The 20,342-nt window shown below is 44.0% G+C and overlaps 3 protein-coding genes and 1 pseudogene across 3 annotated transcripts; 3 read left to right on the plus strand and 1 right to left on the minus strand.

Moving 5' to 3' along the window:
* Positions 1-2,186: 2,186 nt before the first annotated feature.
* LOC9651124 lies at positions 2,187-4,871 on the minus strand (annotated as a pseudogene).
* Positions 4,872-5,052: 181 nt separating this feature from the next.
* Positions 5,053-6,532, plus strand: LOC9651125. The gene is made up of 2 exons (XM_024663195.1): positions 5,053-6,131; positions 6,219-6,532. The coding sequence occupies exons 1-2, from the start codon at positions 5,130-5,132 to the stop codon at positions 6,486-6,488; spliced, it is 1,272 nt and encodes a 423-aa protein (XP_024518963.1). The 5' UTR covers positions 5,053-5,129; the 3' UTR covers positions 6,489-6,532.
* Positions 6,533-6,708: 176 nt separating this feature from the next.
* On the plus strand, positions 6,709-7,542 carry LOC112342039 (glycerol-3-phosphate dehydrogenase SDP6, mitochondrial-like). Its single transcript, XM_024663188.1, has 2 exons — positions 6,709-6,805; positions 6,962-7,542. Exons 1-2 carry the CDS (start codon positions 6,709-6,711, stop codon positions 7,540-7,542), a joined length of 678 nt encoding a protein of 225 aa, XP_024518956.1.
* Positions 7,543-17,116: 9,574 nt separating this feature from the next.
* LOC9651079 (calcium and calcium/calmodulin-dependent serine/threonine-protein kinase) lies at positions 17,117-20,247 on the plus strand. Its single transcript, XM_024663189.1, has 6 exons — positions 17,117-17,134; positions 17,287-17,299; positions 17,704-18,299; positions 19,555-19,607; positions 19,876-19,937; positions 20,081-20,247. Exons 1-6 carry the CDS (start codon positions 17,117-17,119, stop codon positions 20,245-20,247), a joined length of 909 nt encoding a protein of 302 aa, XP_024518957.1.
* Positions 20,248-20,342: the final 95 nt, after the last annotated feature.

The following is a 20,342-nucleotide window of genomic DNA, read 5'->3' on the forward strand; positions in this document are numbered from 1 at the left end:
AATCGACCAGATTCTTCACACCCAAGTGCAGTGGAAGAACTTCGGCATCCATTGTTGAGTTCTTTGCAAAGATAAACTCCGGTTTTATACTCAAGCATTCTTGGCAGATACGAAAAATTTCTTAGATTTTCTAAGAGGTTTGGTCACGAAGGAAAGTTGGCATGGCAAAATAAACGGTCCAGATGGCATCACGAATGGACGGACGTGATTGCTCTGTTGGCCACGCCACGGATGTCGTCTGCCAGGGCGGAGGCGCCACCGTTGGCGCTCCAGCCCGCGCGGATTCTCTCTGGCGCAAACGTTCTTCCCACGAAGGATGCCTTTCGAAACGAGTATGGTATGCCATTTGTTTCTCTTTTCATCTTCTTTCCGAGTGGGCGAGCAGCATTAAGAATGTGTTGCATTGCTCTTTAAGTTTTGTAGGAAAAGTTGTGAACATTCAAAGGCTTAACATGGTTCTCGACATTTTGAATGGATGGTACCGAGATAAAGGCTACTTTCCGCAGGTGGTTCTAGTGAGGTGGTTCTAGTGACAGTACACAGGTGACAGACCTGGAGACAATGCCAGACGGTATTCTTAACAATTTGCTGAGGCAGTAGTTAACAACATCAATATACGATTTTTGGACAGGAAAGCGTAAGCTTTTTCAGTCAGCATTCTCGTATTACGCAAAGCTTCCACTTCGTCACTGGCCATACGAGCCACTCCTTCCCATTCCACTTGGCCTGTGAAAAGCTGAACTTGTAGGGGGGCAGCTGACTGTCTTGGAAAAGAAGGCCCGAAACATTGCTTCGTCAGCTTACGACGAAAAAGGACAGGTGAATTCCAAAATCTTTTTGTTTCTAGCTTTAGACCCTGTATGATAAATTTACAGGTATACAGCTTGCAACAAGGTAGACGAGATGCAGAAACGGTCTTTACAGTGGGAATTATTGAAGATGTCAATATCGTGCCATAGACTGCTGAAGGTATCATTTCTATTCTTGTATATGTTATTGAAGAGGTATTGGGATGGTAGACTTGTGGAATGGAGGGTTGTCAGGAAACGGGTATGTCATCACAACTTGTAAGAGCGAATTGATTTTCTAAATGCCACCATCTACGCAGCATGACGAACGGAGCATTGTCGGTTGGATTGGTTGTTCTCCGGTATGGCGAGAACCACTTCGCGGTGAGGTAGTCGGGTCTCTGCCAGGGAGGGAGCGTGAGACGCCTTGAGCGAGCGTTTCATCGCGAGGGAGATGAGGTGGAGGAATTTGTGGAGCTCGTCCTTTGTGCCCACGAACACTGGCGGGATCTCGGCGAGGATCGCCTGGTATTCGTCGCTGGGGCGCGCGATCACGAACTGGGAGCTAAAATCTGTGTCGATGATCACTCGTTTGGAGCCGGCGTCGAGGAGGCGTACTCTCCTGGAAGAGAGGAGAAAATCACGCTGTGAGAATGACATAGAAATAGTTTGTAACCGACCTTTGGAGATTCCTTTGGATTGGCTCCAGCGCTATTTGCAAACCGGGCGTCACGATCTTCGCTCGACGTCGATCGCCACTGCAAGAAAATCTCTGGAAATTTCCGAGATGAGAGCACTGCAACAGCGATCGATCGATCTGTGCTTGCTTACCCGATGCAGAAGGAAATCTCGCAGCTCGTCGGTGAGATCTTGCGATTTGGTACTGGCATTAACTGGAGAGGGAATCGCCGTTACAGCAACCGCTCAAGCGGCACTCCTCCATGAAATCGTTCACCATCTCCGCCAAGAAGAGGGAGCTGGCCATTGCTTCGTGCTCGCTGCCGCTGCATGCTGGCCGCGGCGCACAGCGGCCGTGTGTGCCTACGATCGATTTCCTGTCCTCTTGGGTGGCGATGCGTTGTCTACATACGATCGATGGGATCGTTTCTCTCCACCGCCTATATAATCTCTCAGTTTCTCTCCATCTGGTCTAGATTTCTAGATCGCTCGATCTTTCTTCGCGTTCCTCTTCTTCTCGATCCTCTTCTTTCCATTCTCGTTTCTAGATCGGGGAGATGCCAGGGATTCTTTGGCATTCCGATCGGAATGAGCGAAATTTCGACAGCGATTGCTATACACTTATCCAGCCCTAGAAAATTATTTCCTTGTCGAGTATGACACTTGGCGTCTGCCACGCGTCGCACATGGGAAGAACCCTAAAATTTAAAGACCAAATTTTTAGACCCAGATATCGGAAGTGCAGGGTAGCGCATCTCGTGCGCCACTGTTTGGCTCCTCGCCGAAATCGACAAAGAAATCGTGATTGAGAGCTAGGCCTCCTTTCTCGGTGTTGCATTCCACCTGGAGAATGTGAGAGCCTTCGCTCGCGAGGCTCGGATAGAACTGATTGTCCCAGGAGCTAAACAGCGAGTTTGTCACGTAGAGACGCTTGCCATCGAGGCTGAGCTGCAGCATTTGGGCCTCCTCTCAGTTTCTTCCCCTGGAAACACCAAAGTTTTCTCGTTCGAACTCGATCGGATAGAGAGAACTTCACTTACCTGGACTGGAGGAACGCTGGATTGCCAGTCTTCTCCGGTAGAGCTCTCGACCGCCACCACTTTGCTGCCTTTGGAAACCAAGCCTCCCAGCCAGAGCTGCCCGGTTAGCAACACGCAACCCAATCAATACTTCCGACCTGGATGGATCATCGATGTTGTACTGCCTCAAATCGCCGTGAAGTCAATTCACAAAGTAGAGGAAGCGATCATCCAGGGAGATGAGAAGGTCCGTGATCAAGCCAGGCATCTCGGGTAAGATCCAGTTCTTCACCTTGAGCGAGCGGCAAAACAGTCTGCCACCACCTTAAGATCAAACAACGAGAGAGAGAGAGTTAGAACTCCACGATCTATTCAAGCTTACTTCGTGATCCCAAGTGCTATCATCTTTCTTGAAGAACCGGACCAAAGTACTGCTTAGAGCACAGGTTACGTAGCCAGTATCCTTTTCTGGATTGTGTAGAAATCGAATCTACACCAACAAAACTCCAGGGAAAAAGAGAGAAAATGAAAAAAGCGCTACCTCAAGTGGGATCAATCCAGTGTCGCCGAGATCGATGGTTTGCTTCAAAGTTCCGCCCGGCCAGTCGTACACAAAGAGTTCTCTCCCGTACAGACCTTGGAAAGATCTCCCAAATCAAAACCTTTGGTAAACGCAGAGGGCGCCCACTGATCATCATTTTGTGACGAGGTTGATACCAAAAGTCGTAGCCAAAAGAGGGACTATGTCCTTGTTTTTCCCATCTAAGTCGTAAGTTCCAAAGCTCAACAGTGACCAAAAAAAAAATGTGATCTACGTGAACGACAAGAACTCACAAGAACTTACCTTCCTTTGATGTTGAATTCTTCATTCAAGAGCAAAAATCCAGCTCCTTGTGCTCGTCCTTCTTTGTCTCCAAGGCACGAGATCATAATCTCGCCAGAAGCAAGGCAGGCACGGTGTGAGGAAACGCGAGCCCAGTTTTTTCGTACATATCCTCCGCCTCGATCACTTTGTGAAGCACTGGAGCTTTCGGATCTTTCAGAGTGTTCACAATGTAAATTCGAGAAGAACTGAAAGACCAAAGAACTTAGCTCACGGACAAAACTTAGAAGCTGTGATATACTCACACTACCGATGGAAGAACAAGGTAGCAACGCTCAGCATCCTTCTCTCCATGGCAGGAGCTGCAAGAATTCCATCCAGAGTGATTGACATCATGCAATAATGATTCACGAAGATAAGCCTAATAATTTATGATAGAATATACATACATTGGATATGACATATTACACATTAGAATTGTCCCTATGTTTAATTACATTTTTGGTTTGCTGAAGTAAACCTGTATAATAGTGGATATACCTAAAATATGTTTGGATATTTTAGTTTACTATTTAACGGTTGTTATTCATTTAGATTAATTTTATATTTATAATTTATAAACTTTTTTAAACACTTTCTAGTATATTCTTTTTATTTTACCATCTAATAGTTGATATGCAATAAGATTAATCTTGTGTTTATAAATTATAAATATATTTTATTTTGGATTAATTAGTAAAAATAACACTACTATTAAGCAAACCAAGCATTGCTAATTTGTTCTATATTGCATGCACAGATGTTACAACACTCAACTGTTAACACCATTAGATCTAGCCAATGGCAGCCATCCGATAGGGAGGTAATTGTGAAAGGGTTATTTTCTTAACCACATCTTACTTAATAATCATATAAAAGATTCTCTCTTGTGCATATCCTTTACCCTTTGCAAATTATACTCATTCTTATATCAAATCCAATGCATAGCAAGCGCTGATTGTCCCACCTTTTCTTTTTCATGTAGTCAAAACAAATAGAACTTACTTATAGTAAGCATTCATAAGTGGGATCCAGCTCTCTCAGTGACATTGAAGTGCTAAGACAAACACTCAACCAAATGGCAGATAGAAAATGGTTCTAGAACAAGAGAACTATTCATTGCAAGAACATAAAATTCACTTAGAGAGAGAGACAATCTTAAAGAAGACCTAAACTAATTTAACTAACTCAACTTTTTTCTCCAGAATAAAAGAATCTAAATTGAAATGCTCTTCAAATGACATTGTTAGGGTACATTCCGCCCAGCAAAAGCCACAAGAAGAATTGTCAAAATCTTTGTTTTGCAGGTTAGCCTTAAAAAAAAATTTACCAGGCAATTTTTTTTTATTCTTTCAATTGAAGGTGCATTTCAAATTTATGCCCTGCTGGTAAAGGAATAGACGCTGTGTACTGATGCTATGTGGCAAAATTTCTCTGTCCAGCCAGCTATCCTGCGCAGCAAATAAAACGTGTAACTTGTGTCACCTGTGCTCTGCAAAAGGATAAGATGTGATGTCCTCCCATGTTGTTTTTTGCTATTGAAAACTAAATGACCAAAAGAGTGATAAGGTTTTAATATACATTCATTTGGTCTAATGCTAGATTAGATGCCAGGTTTGTTGATCACTTAGGTGTGTGTATTGACAGATCTTCATGCTTTAAAAGCCATCCGCTGAGCTCCACTAATATAACAGAGTGTTCCACCTTGCTTTCAGTTCATCCAGCTTCTCTTGCCTTCATCTTGCTCCAGAGCTTCGAGTCCTTTCATTCTTTCAAGGAAAGATGGATGTTGAGCAGGCACTCCTGGATGGGTTCGAGAAGGGCATTTCGCTGGGCCTGAAGATGATCCCAAAGGTGGGCTCCTTCGCGCAGGCCATATTCGGGCAGTTGTGGAGCATAGCGCTTGCACCCCGCACCGCGCAGCAGAAACAAGCCGCCATGGATTCGCTGTTCGAGGCGGTGGAGAAGATGATCGAGCAAGCTCTGGCTAAAAACATTGCGGATCAAGCAAGAGCTGCGAATGCCACCATCTCCCAGCTGGGCCAGGACTACTACGTCTCCGTCGCGGCCTTCCAGGCCAATAACTCGGTCGGCACGCGCAACATCGTGGTGCGATTCGAGCAGTGCAAGGCCCAACTCCTCCAAATGCTCAATCTCTTCTCGCAGCCCAGCTACATGAAGCATACACTCCTCTCTTACGGATCCGCGCTCACATTGTACACAACGCTGCTCCGCGAGATGATCCAAAGCGCCAAGGTTTGCGGCTACACCGCCTCGGAAGTGGCCGCTTTCCAGAGAGACATCAATGATCGGATCAGATTCTCGCTCAACCAAGTCATGTTCGACGCTCTCTCCAAGCTGGTGAGGGAAGGGGGCGAATTTAAGTACCCCGGTATGGCCAACGTCGCCAAGGGCCTCTTCGAGATCTCTGCAGGCTTAATGAACTTCCACACTGAATGGCACAACGGTGCAGCTTGCCTGATCGCGAACAACCACCAGGAGTATCCGGATTGCGACTTTGTGGATACCAAGGCGCACTACCAGCTGAACTTCCGGCGCAGGCCCGGTGACGGGTGGAACTACTACGAGATGCCGCAGGTGTTCGTCAGTGGTCGTCCGGCACTCCATATCTACACCAAGCCTGAGCAGGAGATTCATGTAGCGCGCTTCGCGTTCGAGGAGGACAACGTGGAAATGAAATTCCGGGCGTACTACATGGTTGATCATGACGACTTCGACTCTTGGCAAGTGTTGGTGACCGTGGGCAGCGGTTTCAAACCTGTGGTACGTAAACTTTGATTCATCAACTTGCTCAATGTTTCAAGATTCTGGACACAGATGGTAACACTGAAGTTGGTTTCTTGCTTGCAGGAGCTTCAGTTCAACCTCAATAAGCGTCAATCCCCTATTGTATCCTTCCCGTGGGTGAAGATGTACTACCCCGGAAATCCTCCGACCACCCAGTTTGACAAGTTTAGGACCAACATGAGAGTCTATTATGACGAGTACAGTTCGTTTAAGCCATTAAAAAGCAGGTCTTACCACATCACCACTAAGGCTGCTGGGCCCGCAACCAAGAATTACTACTTGATCGCATTTGAAGTTGTGCCCGCGAAGGCTCCAAAGCTGCCATGGCTGTGATATGAAGATTAAGAATCTACTAAAATAAAATTGCCTTAAGAACATTCTCAGACTTACGAAGGGCTTGAACGACAGGGCTCTCGTGTCCTACTCCAAAGCGCAGCCAGTGCTGGCCAAGGAGCGGGGGAATGAGGATGGCAGCTGTGCATTGGACAGTGCCGCCACGATTGGCTGCGCAGCACCAGCCCGGCAAGCCCTCTTGATCTCCTGGTAGTCTGGGATGGCGCCACCGGCTGTGGAGTCGCATTGGACGCCGCTGCTCGTAGCCTCCGTGTTACAGGGACGATTTCGCGTGTCGACCAAGCTCATCCATGGAGGTGAGTTCTAGTTTCTCTCTCTTTCTTTAAAGTAGTAAGTGGTCAAGATCTTTGTTTGGGTATCTCGGGCTTTCCTGGATCGATCAAACATTTTTTTTTGGATAGTTTGTCTCTGGAATGTCTGGATCATGGGCTTTCTTTCGATGGATCGACCAGACAATAGTTCTTACATTTCTCTCGTTGTACCAACTTGCTCCAGGTGTGAGATATCTCGAGAAGGCAGTACGCACTGGACGCACTGGACGAGCGAGCGCAGCTCATCCAGAATGCTGCACACCTCCGTCGAGTCCTTCGAGTTCTTCCCGGTGTCTTCGGTTGCAAAGACAGCGGGCGATGGAAAGACGCTCAAAGGCACGGTGGTCTGCTACGATGGCCAAATGGACGATGCTCGCGTCAACGTTTCTCTGGCTTGCACGGCGGCGCTGGCGGGAGCAGCAGTGCTCAACCACGCCGAGGCAACCGCGATCATCAAGGATGGATCCACTGGCCAAGTCGTGGGTGCTCGAGTCCGGGACAATCTTAGCGGCATGGAATTTGACGTCCATGCAAAGGTCGTGATGAATGCCGGGGGACCTTTTGTGGACGAGCTGAGAAGATTTGCGGACAAGGAGTCCAAGCCGATGATCGCTCCCAGCAGTGGCGTTCACGTCGTTCTTCCCGACTACTACTCGCCCGAGTCTATGGGGCTCATTGTTCCCAAGACGAAAGATGGCCGGGTGGTGTTTATGCTGCCATGACTGGGAAGAACGGTGGCTGGGACCACTGATTCTATTTCCCCTATCACCATGCTTCCGGAGCTGAAGGAAGAGGAGATCCAGTTCATCTTGGACGCCATCAGTGACTACGTTTGTGTCAAGGTAAAGGAACAACAAGTTGATCTTTCTTTCTTTTGGTCTGTTCTAACTTTTTCTTTCCTCTCAGGTCCGCCGCTCTGATGTTATGTCCGCGTGGGGCGGCATTAGGCCGATCCGTCCGCGAATGGAGACACGTCAAGCATCTCCAGAGATCACGTAAGCTGCGTGGAGCCTCACGGCATGGTGACAATCACCGGTGAAAAGCGGACGACCTACAGAAGGTAAGTTTTACTTTTGGGTCATAGAAAAGACTATTAAAGCCTGTTGGGGGCACAGATTTCGTCAACTCAAGAGAGAGATGGTGCTGGAACCTGATCCAAGGGGTTACACAGTTGTTCCAACAACGTTCGCTCCACACCAGGAAGCACCGTTCGTGCTGTCCGTCTTTACAAAAGCGCCTATCACATTTGATCCACTCACTGCGTGAATCCGTGCTCCTTGGAGCCAGACAGCTCGGTGCTGCTGCTTTGCTCGAGACACCATCGAATGCGGATAAAGAAGGTATGTTGCAGGATTTTAGCGTTTCTCGTTTCTTAAGTATATGTTCTTGCAGATACTGGGAGGTGGTTGTGTGCTTTTCTTTTTCTTTTTCTTCTTGTTTTCAGAGTGGAATCTTGTCTGGTTTTGCTCCAGTTTTTGGCCTCCATGCAAGTGGAGAGGCTGAGTCTGTACATAGATTCGGTTTTGTATAATCTGAGACATAACCATGATCTAGTTTGAAAGTCAAAAAAATCCTGGCCGACCTTGTGTCTTTTTGAAGGTGTCATGCTAAAAAATGGAGGTGGTTCCTGCCAAATTAATCAAAGATCTTCAAAGGAAAAAACGTACTTGGGAGTTTACTTTGAGAGATCTGATTTACTGACTGCTGCTCTCTGCATCCACATTGAAGAAGCCTCTAGCTGTTGTTTGATCTTGTTCTTGCTTAGAAGAGCAAGAACTTGTGGTGTAGTTGCTTCTGCTGTCCTTTCCATATCCTCGTTGCACAGCTCGATTTCGCCGCCGCCAGTGCCAGTTCCACGCTTACCACCTTGTACTGGGACTGGTCAAGGACGTAGACGCAAATGAAGCTGTGTGCAGGATAGCTGATCTTAAAAATTCCGAATCAGATCCATACCGAGAAATCAGTCACACAGTGAAACGTGCATATGTGCAAACACAACTTGTAACTTGTGTCAGCCGTGCCTCTCAACTGGATGTGATGTCCTCCCAAGTTGTGTTATTGTTCGCAAACTTGTTTTGGTCGCTGTGGACCACGCAAGTATCTGATAAAACATCGATCAACAAAGTTGTGGAAAGCATATCCTCCTTGTATGCTTTAAAAGCCAAGCCGCGGAGCTGCACAAATATAAGGGAGTGCTCCACCTTTTTTTCAGTTTATCCAGCTTCTCTTGCCTTCATCTTGCTCCAGAGCTTGGAATCCTTTCATTCTTTCAAGGAAAGATGGCAGGTTCTATTGTTGAGCAGGCACTCCTGGATGGGTTCGAGAAGGGCATTTCGCTAGGCCCGAAGATGGTCCCAGTTGTGGGCTCCTTCGCGCAGGCCATGTTCGGGCAGTTGTGGAGCATAGCGCTTGCACCCCGCACCGCGCAGCAGAAACAAGCCGCCATGGATTCGCTGTTCGAGGCGGTGGGTAAGAAGATCGAGCAAGCTCTGGCTGAAAACATTGCGGATCAAGCAAGAGCTGCGAATGCCACCATCTCCCAGCTGGGCCAGGACTACTACGTCTCCGTCGCGGCCTTCCAGGCCAATAACTCGGTCGGCACGCACAATATCGTGGTGCGATTCGAGCAGTGCAAGGCCCAACTCCTCCAAATGCTCAATCTCTTCTCGCATCCCAGCAACATGAAGCACACACTCCTCTCTTACGGATCCACACTAGCATTGTACACAACGCTGCTCCGCGAGATGATCCAAAGCGCCAAGGATTGCGGCTACACCACCCTGGAAGTGGCCGATTTCCAGAGAGACATCAATGATTGGATCAGATCCTCGCTCAACCAAGTCATGTTCGACGCTCTCTCCAAGCTGGTGAGGGAAGGGGGCGAATGGAAGTACCCCAGGATGGCCAACGTCGCCATGAGCCTCTTCAAGATCTCTGCAGGCGTGATGAACTTCCACACGGAATGGCACAACGGTGTAGCTTGCCTGATCGCGACCACCCACAAGGAGTATCCGAATTGCGATTTTGTGGATACCAAGGCGCACTATCAGCTGAACTTCCGGCGCAGGGTCGGTGACGGGAGGAACTACTATGCGATGCCGCAGGTGTTCGTCAGTGGTCGTCCGGCACTCCACATCTACGCCAAGCCTGAGCATGAGATTCGTGTAGCGCGCTTTGCGTTCGAGGAGGACAACGTGGAGATGAAATTCCGGGCGTACTACATGGTTGATCACGACAACCTTGACTCTTGGCAGGTGTTGGTGACCCTAAGCAGCCTTTCCAATCCTCGGGTATGTAAACTTTGATTCATCAACTAAAAGTTGGTAACCTGGAGGTTTGCAGGAACTTCAGTTCAACCTCAGCAGGCGGGAATCCCCCATTGTGTCCTTCCCGTGGGTGAAGATGTACTATTCCAACACAGAGGGAAGTGCTTGGAGCACCAATTTTGACAAGTTCAGCACCAACATGAGGGTTTATTATGATGAGTATAGTTCGTTCAAGCCAGTCAAAGGCACGGCTTACAACATCACCACTAAGGCTACTGGGCCTGCAATCAAGAATTACTATCTGATTGCATTTGAAGTTGTTCCAGCCAAGGCTCCAAAGCTGCCATGGCTGTGATCATAATTTGAGGGAAGTTAGGTAACCTATAGCAACAAAGTTTTATGCTTTTCAGTTAAGTACCACAGACCAGGAGTAGTATTGACTATTAAAATTTAAAATAAAATGCTTTAAGAATATTCTCAGTTTTGTGTAAGCCTTAAAACTTTACTCTACCTTTTTGTATCCCAAAATTTCGTTATGTTTAGCTAAGGCGGCGTTGCTCCTGGGCAGTGACAGTGCCACTGAGATTAGATCAATCCATCCATCCATCGCCAGCAGTGATGGGGGTGGCTAGGCAGATGCTGAGGCACAGTGTGGCGTGGGGAGCTCTGATCAAGGGCATTGCAATCGTGTCCTATGCCAAATCACAGCCAGTGCTGGCCAAGGAGTGGCACAATGGATTTGCTCAGGGACTGGATGACAATATTTAAACTTAATTTTTTAATTTTATATTTATAGTTATTAAATAAGTATGTTACTTCTAAATATTTATTAACTTAACTACAATATCATATATTAATATTAGTACAGTGGGATTTTGATAGCTGTTGAATTGATTTCAATCCGGACCACTCATTTTTATATATATATATATATATATATATATATATATATATATATATATATATATATATATATATATATATATATATATATTCTAATTCTATATTTCATGAATTCACATTGATGAAGGTGAGGGGCAAGTTTTAATTATCCTTGAAAAGTATTTGAATTTAAGATTTTGATTTAAATCTAACTTTTGCATTGTTTAGATCTCATTTGTAACTTTTTTAATTTCTTCCCTTATATTTTTTTACATTTCGTTTATCTTCATGGCAAAGCAACACTTTGAATTTAAAGCAACAGTTAGTGCAGTTGCTAAATGCTATGCAATTGCAATTAAACAACTAAACTCAGTTGATAGTAACATTCATTATGCATGGTACAACTCTTGCTCTTATTACCAATCCTTGCGTTCAGTTGGAGTTTTTCTATTAGAATCTTAGGGATGATGTGTATTATTAATTTGATCGCTTTATGGTGATTGTTATTTATTATTTTTGGGATAATGTTTGGTATTCTTATGTGTCTCCAAAGGACGACCATTATAGTAGTTACAACCACTCGTGTGAATTAGAGCATTCTCTCAAATATCTCCAAATATGCATTTGGATATGGTGACAATTATGATGATGCATTCTAACAATTGTGTCATCTTTGTCAAGGGCTATCTAAGTTAGTGATGCAATTTGGCATTTACTTCTGGAGCTTTTTACTTCATGTAAAGCTAAATATATTATATTAGAGTGAATCAAATTAGAAATGTTATGGCTAGTATTTTGTCAAGATCTTGTATGACTTGTGCATACACTTACTCTAGTCACCTTTTATGATGCTCTTCAATTGACTTAATGCTAGAAAATATCACTTCTTCCACTTTTTGCTACATATCATTCAACTCCACTTCATGTGGGAGGTGGTTCTATTGCAATGGAAGTACTGTTACTGCTTGTGTTCAGAGACAAGAGTGAGGATATGGTCATAGCCATGATATCTATTATTAGGCATATGATAAAGTTAGCCATATATATCAGCATTGTTATGTAAGGGATTAATTTTTCCATTCTACTTTAGTCACTTAACCACACCTCCGACCACTTGGAGTAATTTCACTCACAACCTTCGTAAGTTCTATTCTAGCCTTAGGGACTTGTTAGCCTCAAGAATAACATCCATGCCGCTCAACCATTGCATTTGGTCCAAGTGCTCCATGTGTCTGATCCCATGACCAACACCCCAAGGTACCACCGACATATTAGCCCGTTACGCTAAGGCCATGCCCATTCACCTTGGTCATACCGGTGGTTTAACACCATTTGCATCACAGTCCCATCTTTCAAAGACTAGGCCATCCATCCATGAGTGATTATTTCAGTTCCACTCCTTAGCATCTTTAGGATGCCCGCAAAGAGGGGAATAGCCTTCCCAAATATCTTTTTTCCAGTCCCCACCAAGTCCCTTTCTGTTCATAACCATGTTTGCCAACACTGCCACTGAATCAAGGCTTGCAAGTTTAACCACCAAGTCCCACTGTCCATTGGGATTTCCTTACTGTGTGACCGTATCCTTGGTCACCACTCTAGAGGATTACTCCTCTTCCTTTCCACAATCTAAAACTTTGGGACAACATTTTGGAACACCGTGGCCATATGCGAGTTTCCTAGGTACTCTCCTTGCCTTCCGCCTTTGGGTGCTCTAGCCATAGGCTTAGAACGAGGTTCCATTGAGCCATGCTAGGTATCCAAGTAGGTAGTGCCACCCACACTTAGACTAGGAGCATCGATCATTCGATCTCCCAAGGGAACTAAAGCCGGCTCATGAACACTTCACTAAGCTACCCCATTTGTCAATTTATATTCACTCTAGTCCTGGACTTCCTAGTGGTTAGCTCATCACCCAACACCTGGGTACAGCCTTCCTAAGCCAAATTAACCTTTCTTGGCCCAACTGGCTCCACTAAGTTCCAACCCCCACACTCTCCCTACTATACTTTTGGAACCCCTTGCAGCCCCCTCCCCTCGGGGGACGATTGCTTTGGGCTTTCACCCAATTGCCTATATTAGTATTCGGACTCGGGCTCGAACTCGGACTCAGACTTAGACTCAGACTCGGTCTTGGTCTCGGTCTCGGTCTCAGTCTCAGACTCAGACTCGATCTTGGTCTCGGTCTCCATCTCGGTCTCGGTCTCGGTCTCGGTCTCAGTATCGGTTTCGGTCTCGGTCCCGGTTCCATCTCGGACTCCATCTCAGGTCCATCTCGAATTCCATCTTGGACTCCATCTTGGGCCCATCTTAGGTCCATCTTAGGCTCCATCTTGGGTCCATCTTGGACTTCATCTTGGATTCCATCTTAGACTTTATCTTGGATCCATCTCAAACTCCATCTAGAGTCCATTTCAAACTCTATCTTGGACTCCATTTCGGGTCCATCTTGGGTCCATCTTGGACTCCATCTCAAACTCCATCTTAGATTCCATCTCGGACTCTTCCACGTGTCATGTGTTAGTTTTTTTGTGTCCCTTTTCTAAAGACTCACTTATTGTTCACTTCGTGCTCATTCCTCGAGCACTTCATTGGGAGTTCCACTCCCACTTTTGACTTTTCGAGTCGGAGATTTTAATCTAAATGTGTTATACTCATTTGACTTTTGCCTTCGCCACTACCACGTGGCACCCTTTCGGCTCCCCTTTGGGGCCTAGGGATTTTGTGTCTCACATGTCGGCATTTTTTAGATTGACATCTTCCATTTTCTGAGTGGAGGCATTAGTGTCAACAATATTCTATTGATGCTACTGTAGTAGAAAGTCTTAACATAGAGATTCTTTCGAAAAACAAAGTGTTACACAAGTTATAAATGCTACTTGTGCGAATAAGTTAGTAACCCTTCCATCCTTTCGAGAATACCATCAAAGGGTTTATTTGGTACCATTTCATCTAATATTTACTTTTTACACTTATTTTTATAACAAAAGATCTCTTATTATTCTCTCCATATTGATTGATATAGGTTTGAATTTATTTTCTATTGCTCGGCCTATTGCCATATGTTGTTGTCTATAATTATGTCATGTAATAGAGGTAATTTTCATTCTTTATGGTAACAATTGTACATATACATATTCATGGGATGAAATAGACCTAATTGTGCATGTGAGAGATCTTGATCTTGAACTTCAATCATTGGAGGTGATATTAAGTTAAACTTTTGACCTCATCCTTGGTATAAATTAATTGTAACACAATCATGCTAAATGTGATTTTGAGGCTTCTCCCTTTTGTTTTATACTTTCTTATATTTTTTCCATTCTTCTCACTTCTGTTTAATTAACCAAATGAGAGTTTATAATGTTTATAATTTAGAAACACAAGATGTTAGAATAAACTAGAATATACTAGGAAGTGTTTTAAAAAAATTATAAAATAAGTTCATATATTTATTTAATTTTTTGTTTGCAAAATTATTTTTAGATATTCTATGATATTCTACCAGCTAAGTTGCTATTCATTTAAATTAATATTTTTATTTATAAATTTTAAATATATTTGTCTAAAGTTTAAATTATAAACTCATACATGTAAGTATAGGAAAAATAAAATTACTCATTATTGCTTATTCACCTTTTAGTGTGGAGCTATACAAGCTGAGTTCTAGAGTTAGATAAGCACTGATTTACAATAATATAAATAATAACAAGCAAACCAAGCACAGCAATTTTGAATTGTGTATAAAGATTGGAAGCAATGTGAATGTCTTGTCCATCGGTAACAAAAGTGGCTTGTTCTTCTTCTTCAGTCTCTTGTGCCCTAGATGGATCATGAGCTAGTGTGACACAGTCATTGGGGATAACACGAAGTGAAACTTTTTCTTTTCTTAAGCTTGGCTTCTTTGCATGTAGATTAGATACAATGTTGTCATAGGATGCAACTGTATGATTTGTGGGCAAGTAGGGAATTGCTAGATCTTGCACGTAAGTAAGAACAACCTTGTTGTTCTTGAGATCTTTTCTCTTTTTTCTTCGCTGCAGACTAGGTAATATTGTAGTCCTGGGTGGCCAAGCAGATGTTGCGCCCCACATAGAAATCGCTTAAAAAAGGCCCTGCTTCCTGACGTTGTCAATCTTTCCATCACTTTCTTTTCTCCAGGTCCCAATCACAGCGAAAAGTGGAGTTACCTTAAACTTTACCGAGCCAGGAGACTATGCCGGTTTTCCAAAAGTATGGTTTCTTTTCAGTTGCAAAGCTCTCGTGCTTACTGAAGTCACGGGTGCCCGAGATACAATGACAGCAATCTGTGGTGGCTTTGCGAAACCTTTGTGGCAAACATCCAATGTGAGAGCTTGGCGAGAGCTTGTTGACAACACCAACCTCGCTCTCAAGCTCAGCAACTGTGTAATCTCGCTGGTAACCGCTAAACCAAGTTCCAACAGGGATCACCCATCACAGATTGTTTTGCGCGACTCCAAAGTTTTTTTTTCAAGTGTATCTTTCCCTCCATGCATGTGGTCCATGTCACGTTATTTGGCTGGAATGGCATTCTCCTCGATAGAGCAATGGCATCCTCGACATTACTGGCACGGCCAAGAACATCGATCATGCAGTGGAAGTGCTTGATGTGAGCAGCCACCCCAAACTTGGACCACATTCCATCCAAGAACTCCCGTCCTCGATCCAGAATCCCAGCGTGACTGGACGCCGAGAAAATCTCCACAAAGGTGATGCTGTCCGGATCCACGCCTTGCACTCACATGGTCCAAATTCCAAAACACTTGGAACACAATGATGGCGTCTCCTCGAGTGCCATGTCCTGCAATCAAAGTATTCCATGCCACACTGTTGGGAGACACAATGGAGCTCTCAAACACATGCTCGGCAACCTCGACGCTCCCGCATTTACAGTAGAAGTCGAGCAGGGAAATCGCCATAGGACTCCCTTCCAGTCCCTGCTGGAGAATCTGTCTGTGGAAGACCTTCCTAAGCTTCAAATCTCCCAAGTTCTCGCAAGCTTGCAACAACGCAAGAAAGGTTTGAGAGTTTGGAGCAACTTCCATGGCCACATAGCATTCCAACGCAAGCTCGTCCTCACCAATGTAAACACATCCAAAAAGGAAAGAGTTCCACAAGACTATGTCGCAATCTAAGATCTTATCAAATACCCGGCGAGCGTCCAGGATCAAGCTTCCACACTTGGCATACATATCCAGACTGCTAGCAAGCGTTGGATCTCTCTAGTGGACTTCCATTGCTTTCTTGAGAGATTCTACGTCTAAATTCCATCTCTTGCTTTGTTTCTTCTTGGCGATTACGCTACAAGCCTTGATAGCGGCCAGACAAACTAAACGATCGGGTTGAAATCCTTGTTCTTGTATGAAAGAGAAGAGAAGGAAAGCTTCGTCTCCATCTTGGCTCTCGTGAGCATAGCCTGTGATGATCGATGTCTAGGAAACGATGTCGTGCTGCTCCATCGAATCAAACACCTTGCTGGAAGACAGTTCTTCCACTTGTTCGGGAGTGGCTTGTCAGACGTAAAAATGCTACCATCTTTCCTCTCATCGTCACGAGTTTCGGAAGTTTGTGGAGTCGGTTCTTGAGTCTCTGACTCCGCGAGGGCCTTGTCATCGAGATCACCATCTTTGTCCTTGTAATTGCAGTTCGTGGGGAGGGCATGGAGCGTGTCCGATGGCTCTTGATCAAGTGGAAGAACTGTCTTCCAGCAATGTCCAGGAAACGATGTCATGCTGCTCCATCGAATCAAACTCGACGAGAGTCTCTCATGCTTGGTGTAGGCATCCACGAGACAATTTGCCAAACAAGCGTACCCCGAGAGCATGCTATCCGAGATCTTGGCATCTCGAGCGTGGATCGCCATGGTTCTCTCGAGCAACTTCATCCTCCCATTGTTGGTGGAGCTGCTCTCGGTGATTCTCCAGCGCTTGCATCTTCCTCTGGTGGCAACACGTTGTACATGGCCAGGAGAGTGGGGCCGCTTTCCATCTGCGAGAACAAATCCAGTGCCATCTCTGGAGCTCCATTCTGGACGTAGCCCACAATGAGTGCAGTCCAGCAAACCACGTCTCGCTGCTCCATCCCCTGGAAAATCCTTGCGGCTTCTTCCAGGTAGCCACATTTCGCGTACATGGCCACGAGAGCACTGGTGATGTAGATGTTTTTTTCCTCTCCAAAATTCTTGGAGGGCGCACGATGGATCTCCCTGCCCCGTGCTAGATCCTTTGTTCTAGCGCATACCTTGAGCGCCGCTGGCAGCGAGTAGTTTTCTAGTTTGATTTCGCTCTTGATCGTTTCCAGGCGACAGAAGATGGTGGAGGAACAACACCTAAATGTTATCAACCTTAAAAAATAAAAGATGTTTAAATGAAGATTCCACCTTTACAAACAAGCCTTAAAAGGTCATTCGAGATGGTTAAGTGAGAGTGTGAGCATAACTTGGAGAATGATGTGCACAAAAAGCCTAAATAAGGAGTGGAGTACTTTAATCAATACTCAATCTTGGATGAAAAACTCTGTGAGGAATACCCAACGCTGGTAGAGAAATATAGACTAGAGAAGTCAATTGGGGGTGAAGGGCAAGTGACAGTGTACAAGGCATTCCAAAGGAGTGATGGGAAGCTTTTTGCGATCAAGACAGTCCATGGGCCTGATGGGCTGTTTGAAGCTTGAGTGATGGCTATGCTAGAGGTGTCACTCAAGGGTTTGGATGAGCAGGGGCACATCATACGAGAAGAGCCCAATCAGTACGGGAGGTGTACCACCTTGTTCTTGAGCTGTGCAATTGCAGCCTTCAGGACCGGATCAAGTACAAGGGGCAGCTTGATGAGCAAGAATCTGCAAAGATTGTCATCGCTCTCACCAAGATGCTAAAGAGGGTTCATGACAATGAGATCATCCACTGCGATCTGAAGCCCACGAATGTTTTGCTGAAGTACCCGCGACCTGGGAAGTTTTATGTCCCAAAGCTGTCCAACTTTGGGATGGCTTGCTGGATGGAGGATTCGTGGAACAAGCGTGGGGTTGGGACTTGGGATTATATGTCCCCCGAAGCGATGCTTAATGGGCGTTATATCACAGTTAGCGATGTGTGGGGTTTAGGGATGTTGCTTTACACTTGTCTCACAGCAAATTGTCCATTCCCAAATCTGGATTTGAAGGTGGTATTTAAGAATGCACATAAGAGAGATCGAAGTACAAGCAATTTCCATCACAATTCCATGGATTGGGATAGCATTCCATCCCATTCTGCAAGGCAGCTTATCCAAGGCATGACGGAATTGGATCCCGGAAGGAGGTTTACTTTGGAAAAGGTCCTCAACCATGAGTGGATAAAGAAATATTTATAAAAAATAATGTTGCACTTATATAAAGGACCATGTAAATCTTATATAATGCAAGCTAATGTTTGACTTTTTAAGAAAATAAAAAAATTGCTCTGTAAATCCTAAATATATTACTTATATCTTATAGAATGCAAGGTAATGTTTGACTTAAAAAGGATTTTAAAAGATTAAATTACTATTTTTTATCTTTTATATTAATAGTTAAAATGGTTATAATTATTAAGTAACGATATGTAAGCAATGCTGAATGTTACTTTTGAGCAAACCTATGTGTAATTATGCTTAGATATTCTAGCATATTATTTAATATAAATATATTTAGAATTTATAATAAATTATTGTGCTTGCTTAATAGTAATATTTATTCAGATCCCTTTGATAGTTTTTGTGTCATAACAATAGACTCACTTAAGAAAGAATATGTTAATCTCTTCAACTTTGATTTTATCATCTAGGACCAAAATTAAAATACATCATCTTATTCCAACTAAGGATGTTTATCCAATTAAGGTTTTTGTTCAACATTAGTTACTAAAGGATATTAAATTTTTTTACACTAATATCAAAGAAATGTTAGAGAATAGTATTATTTGAAAGTCTTGGAATCCTTGGGCATGTAAACCTTATTTTATGATAAAGTCAAATGTGAGTATTCACTATTGCATTAATTATTATCCATTAAACAAGATGACTATGCCAAATATATACCTGCAGTGGCTGGAGAAAGAACTTGAAATGCTGCAGCGTGTCTAAACAGAGGTATCTGGCTATTCGTTTTTGCCTATACATCACCAATTTTCATTTAGCTAGCCAAAAGGAAAGCTACCTAAGTCAAGGACTTTCACAATAGGAGTTAAAATTTGTTAAATACACCTTAAAAGAAGGTGAGTTGGAAAGTCCCCTGAAGTACTAGTGAGGAGGTGCTTTTTAAATGCAAAGTTTAGAGTGTGATCATATTAAAATGCCACATCATAATGCATTGAAAGCACACTTTTATTGAACAAGTTCTTGTAGCTAGCCAGCCTCTTCCTAATAAACATTTCTTACTTTTTTGTTTTTGCTTGACCCGGCCTTTGTTGCCATGTTTGGATTTGTTATGCTACAAGTTTACAAACTCTAGCAGTTTTTGTTCAAAGCTATTTGCTTGCAAGTGTTGAAATGCATGAGGTATGTTTATTGTCAATATTCCTGCTCTCACTTAGTTACTGATTTTCTTTTGTAGGGCGCCCCTCCAGAAATAACTGGGACCCCTATGGAAGTGGTTGTTGTTGGATGGTAATCTAGTCTCCGACTTACCTTTCTTAAGTGCTTTGTTAGCAGCTCAGTGCGAATTTCAAGTAAAGAAAAGTGCAACAGTAACAGAAGTTGATGCATTCAATTTAACCAAAAAGCGCATGGCAGTGATTGCAAAGTAGATAAATATTGCAGTCTCAGTAGTTGCTTTGCAGACAGAAGATGGAAAAGCATGGATTCATTGGAAAGGTGCTTCAGAAGTTGTATTGGCTCAATGTTCAAACTTTATGGATGAACAAGGGGATGTCAGCCCTTTGACCCCTGAAAATGTTTGTAATGGTGATGCCGCTATGCTGATCTTATTTTCCCCAGGTGCAAGAGCTACAAGAAATTATTGAGACCTTTGCAAATGCCAACTTGCAAACACTGTGTCTGGCTTGTAAGGAGCTTCCTCAGAATGAGTTTCTTGCACGGCCTCCTAAGAAGCATTTGACTATTGGACCTCACTTGTATAGCTATCGTTGGAATCAAGGATCCATCCAGACTATGTGTTCCTGAAGCTGTTCAGAAGTGTCAAATTGCTGGCAGTGTTGTGCATGCATTCTTGGCTTATAAAAACCATATTACAGGTCAGGATGGTAATTGGAGACAACATAACAAGTGTCAAAGCTTGAGTGTATAGACAACTATGCTGTATAGCTTTCTTTATTTTTTCATTCTGGTTTTCATTGTTGTAGTACAGTAATATCCATATGATTGTTAAAGAACAAATCTAAT

Source organism: Selaginella moellendorffii, unplaced genomic scaffold (genome assembly GCF_000143415.4).
Source record: "Selaginella moellendorffii unplaced genomic scaffold, v1.0 SELMOscaffold_97, whole genome shotgun sequence".
NCBI classification, from domain to species: domain Eukaryota; kingdom Viridiplantae; phylum Streptophyta; class Lycopodiopsida; order Selaginellales; family Selaginellaceae; genus Selaginella; species Selaginella moellendorffii.

Excerpts from the sequence above, each read along its gene's own strand:
- LOC9651125 (XM_024663195.1), top strand. The coding sequence starts at position 5,130 with ATGGATGTTGAGCAGGCACTCCTGGATGGGTTCGAGAAGGGCATTTCG. Across the intron at positions 6,132-6,218 it reads GCAGCGGTTTCAAACCTGTG|GAGCTTCAGTTCAACCTCAA; the intron begins GTACGTAAACTT and ends TCTTGCTTGCAG.
- LOC9651079 (XM_024663189.1), top strand. Across the intron at positions 18,300-19,554 it reads GGAGGTTTACTTTGGAAAAG|GGCGCCCCTCCAGAAATAAC; the intron begins GTCCTCAACCAT and ends TTTCTTTTGTAG. Across the intron at positions 19,608-19,875 it reads GAAGTGGTTGTTGTTGGATG|CCCTTTGACCCCTGAAAATG; the intron begins GTAATCTAGTCT and ends AGGGGATGTCAG.
- LOC112342039 (XM_024663188.1), top strand. The coding sequence starts at position 6,709 with ATGGCGCCACCGGCTGTGGAGTCGCATTGGACGCCGCTGCTCGTAGCC. Across the intron at positions 6,806-6,961 it reads GACCAAGCTCATCCATGGAG|ACAATAGTTCTTACATTTCT; the intron begins GTGAGTTCTAGT and ends TGGATCGACCAG.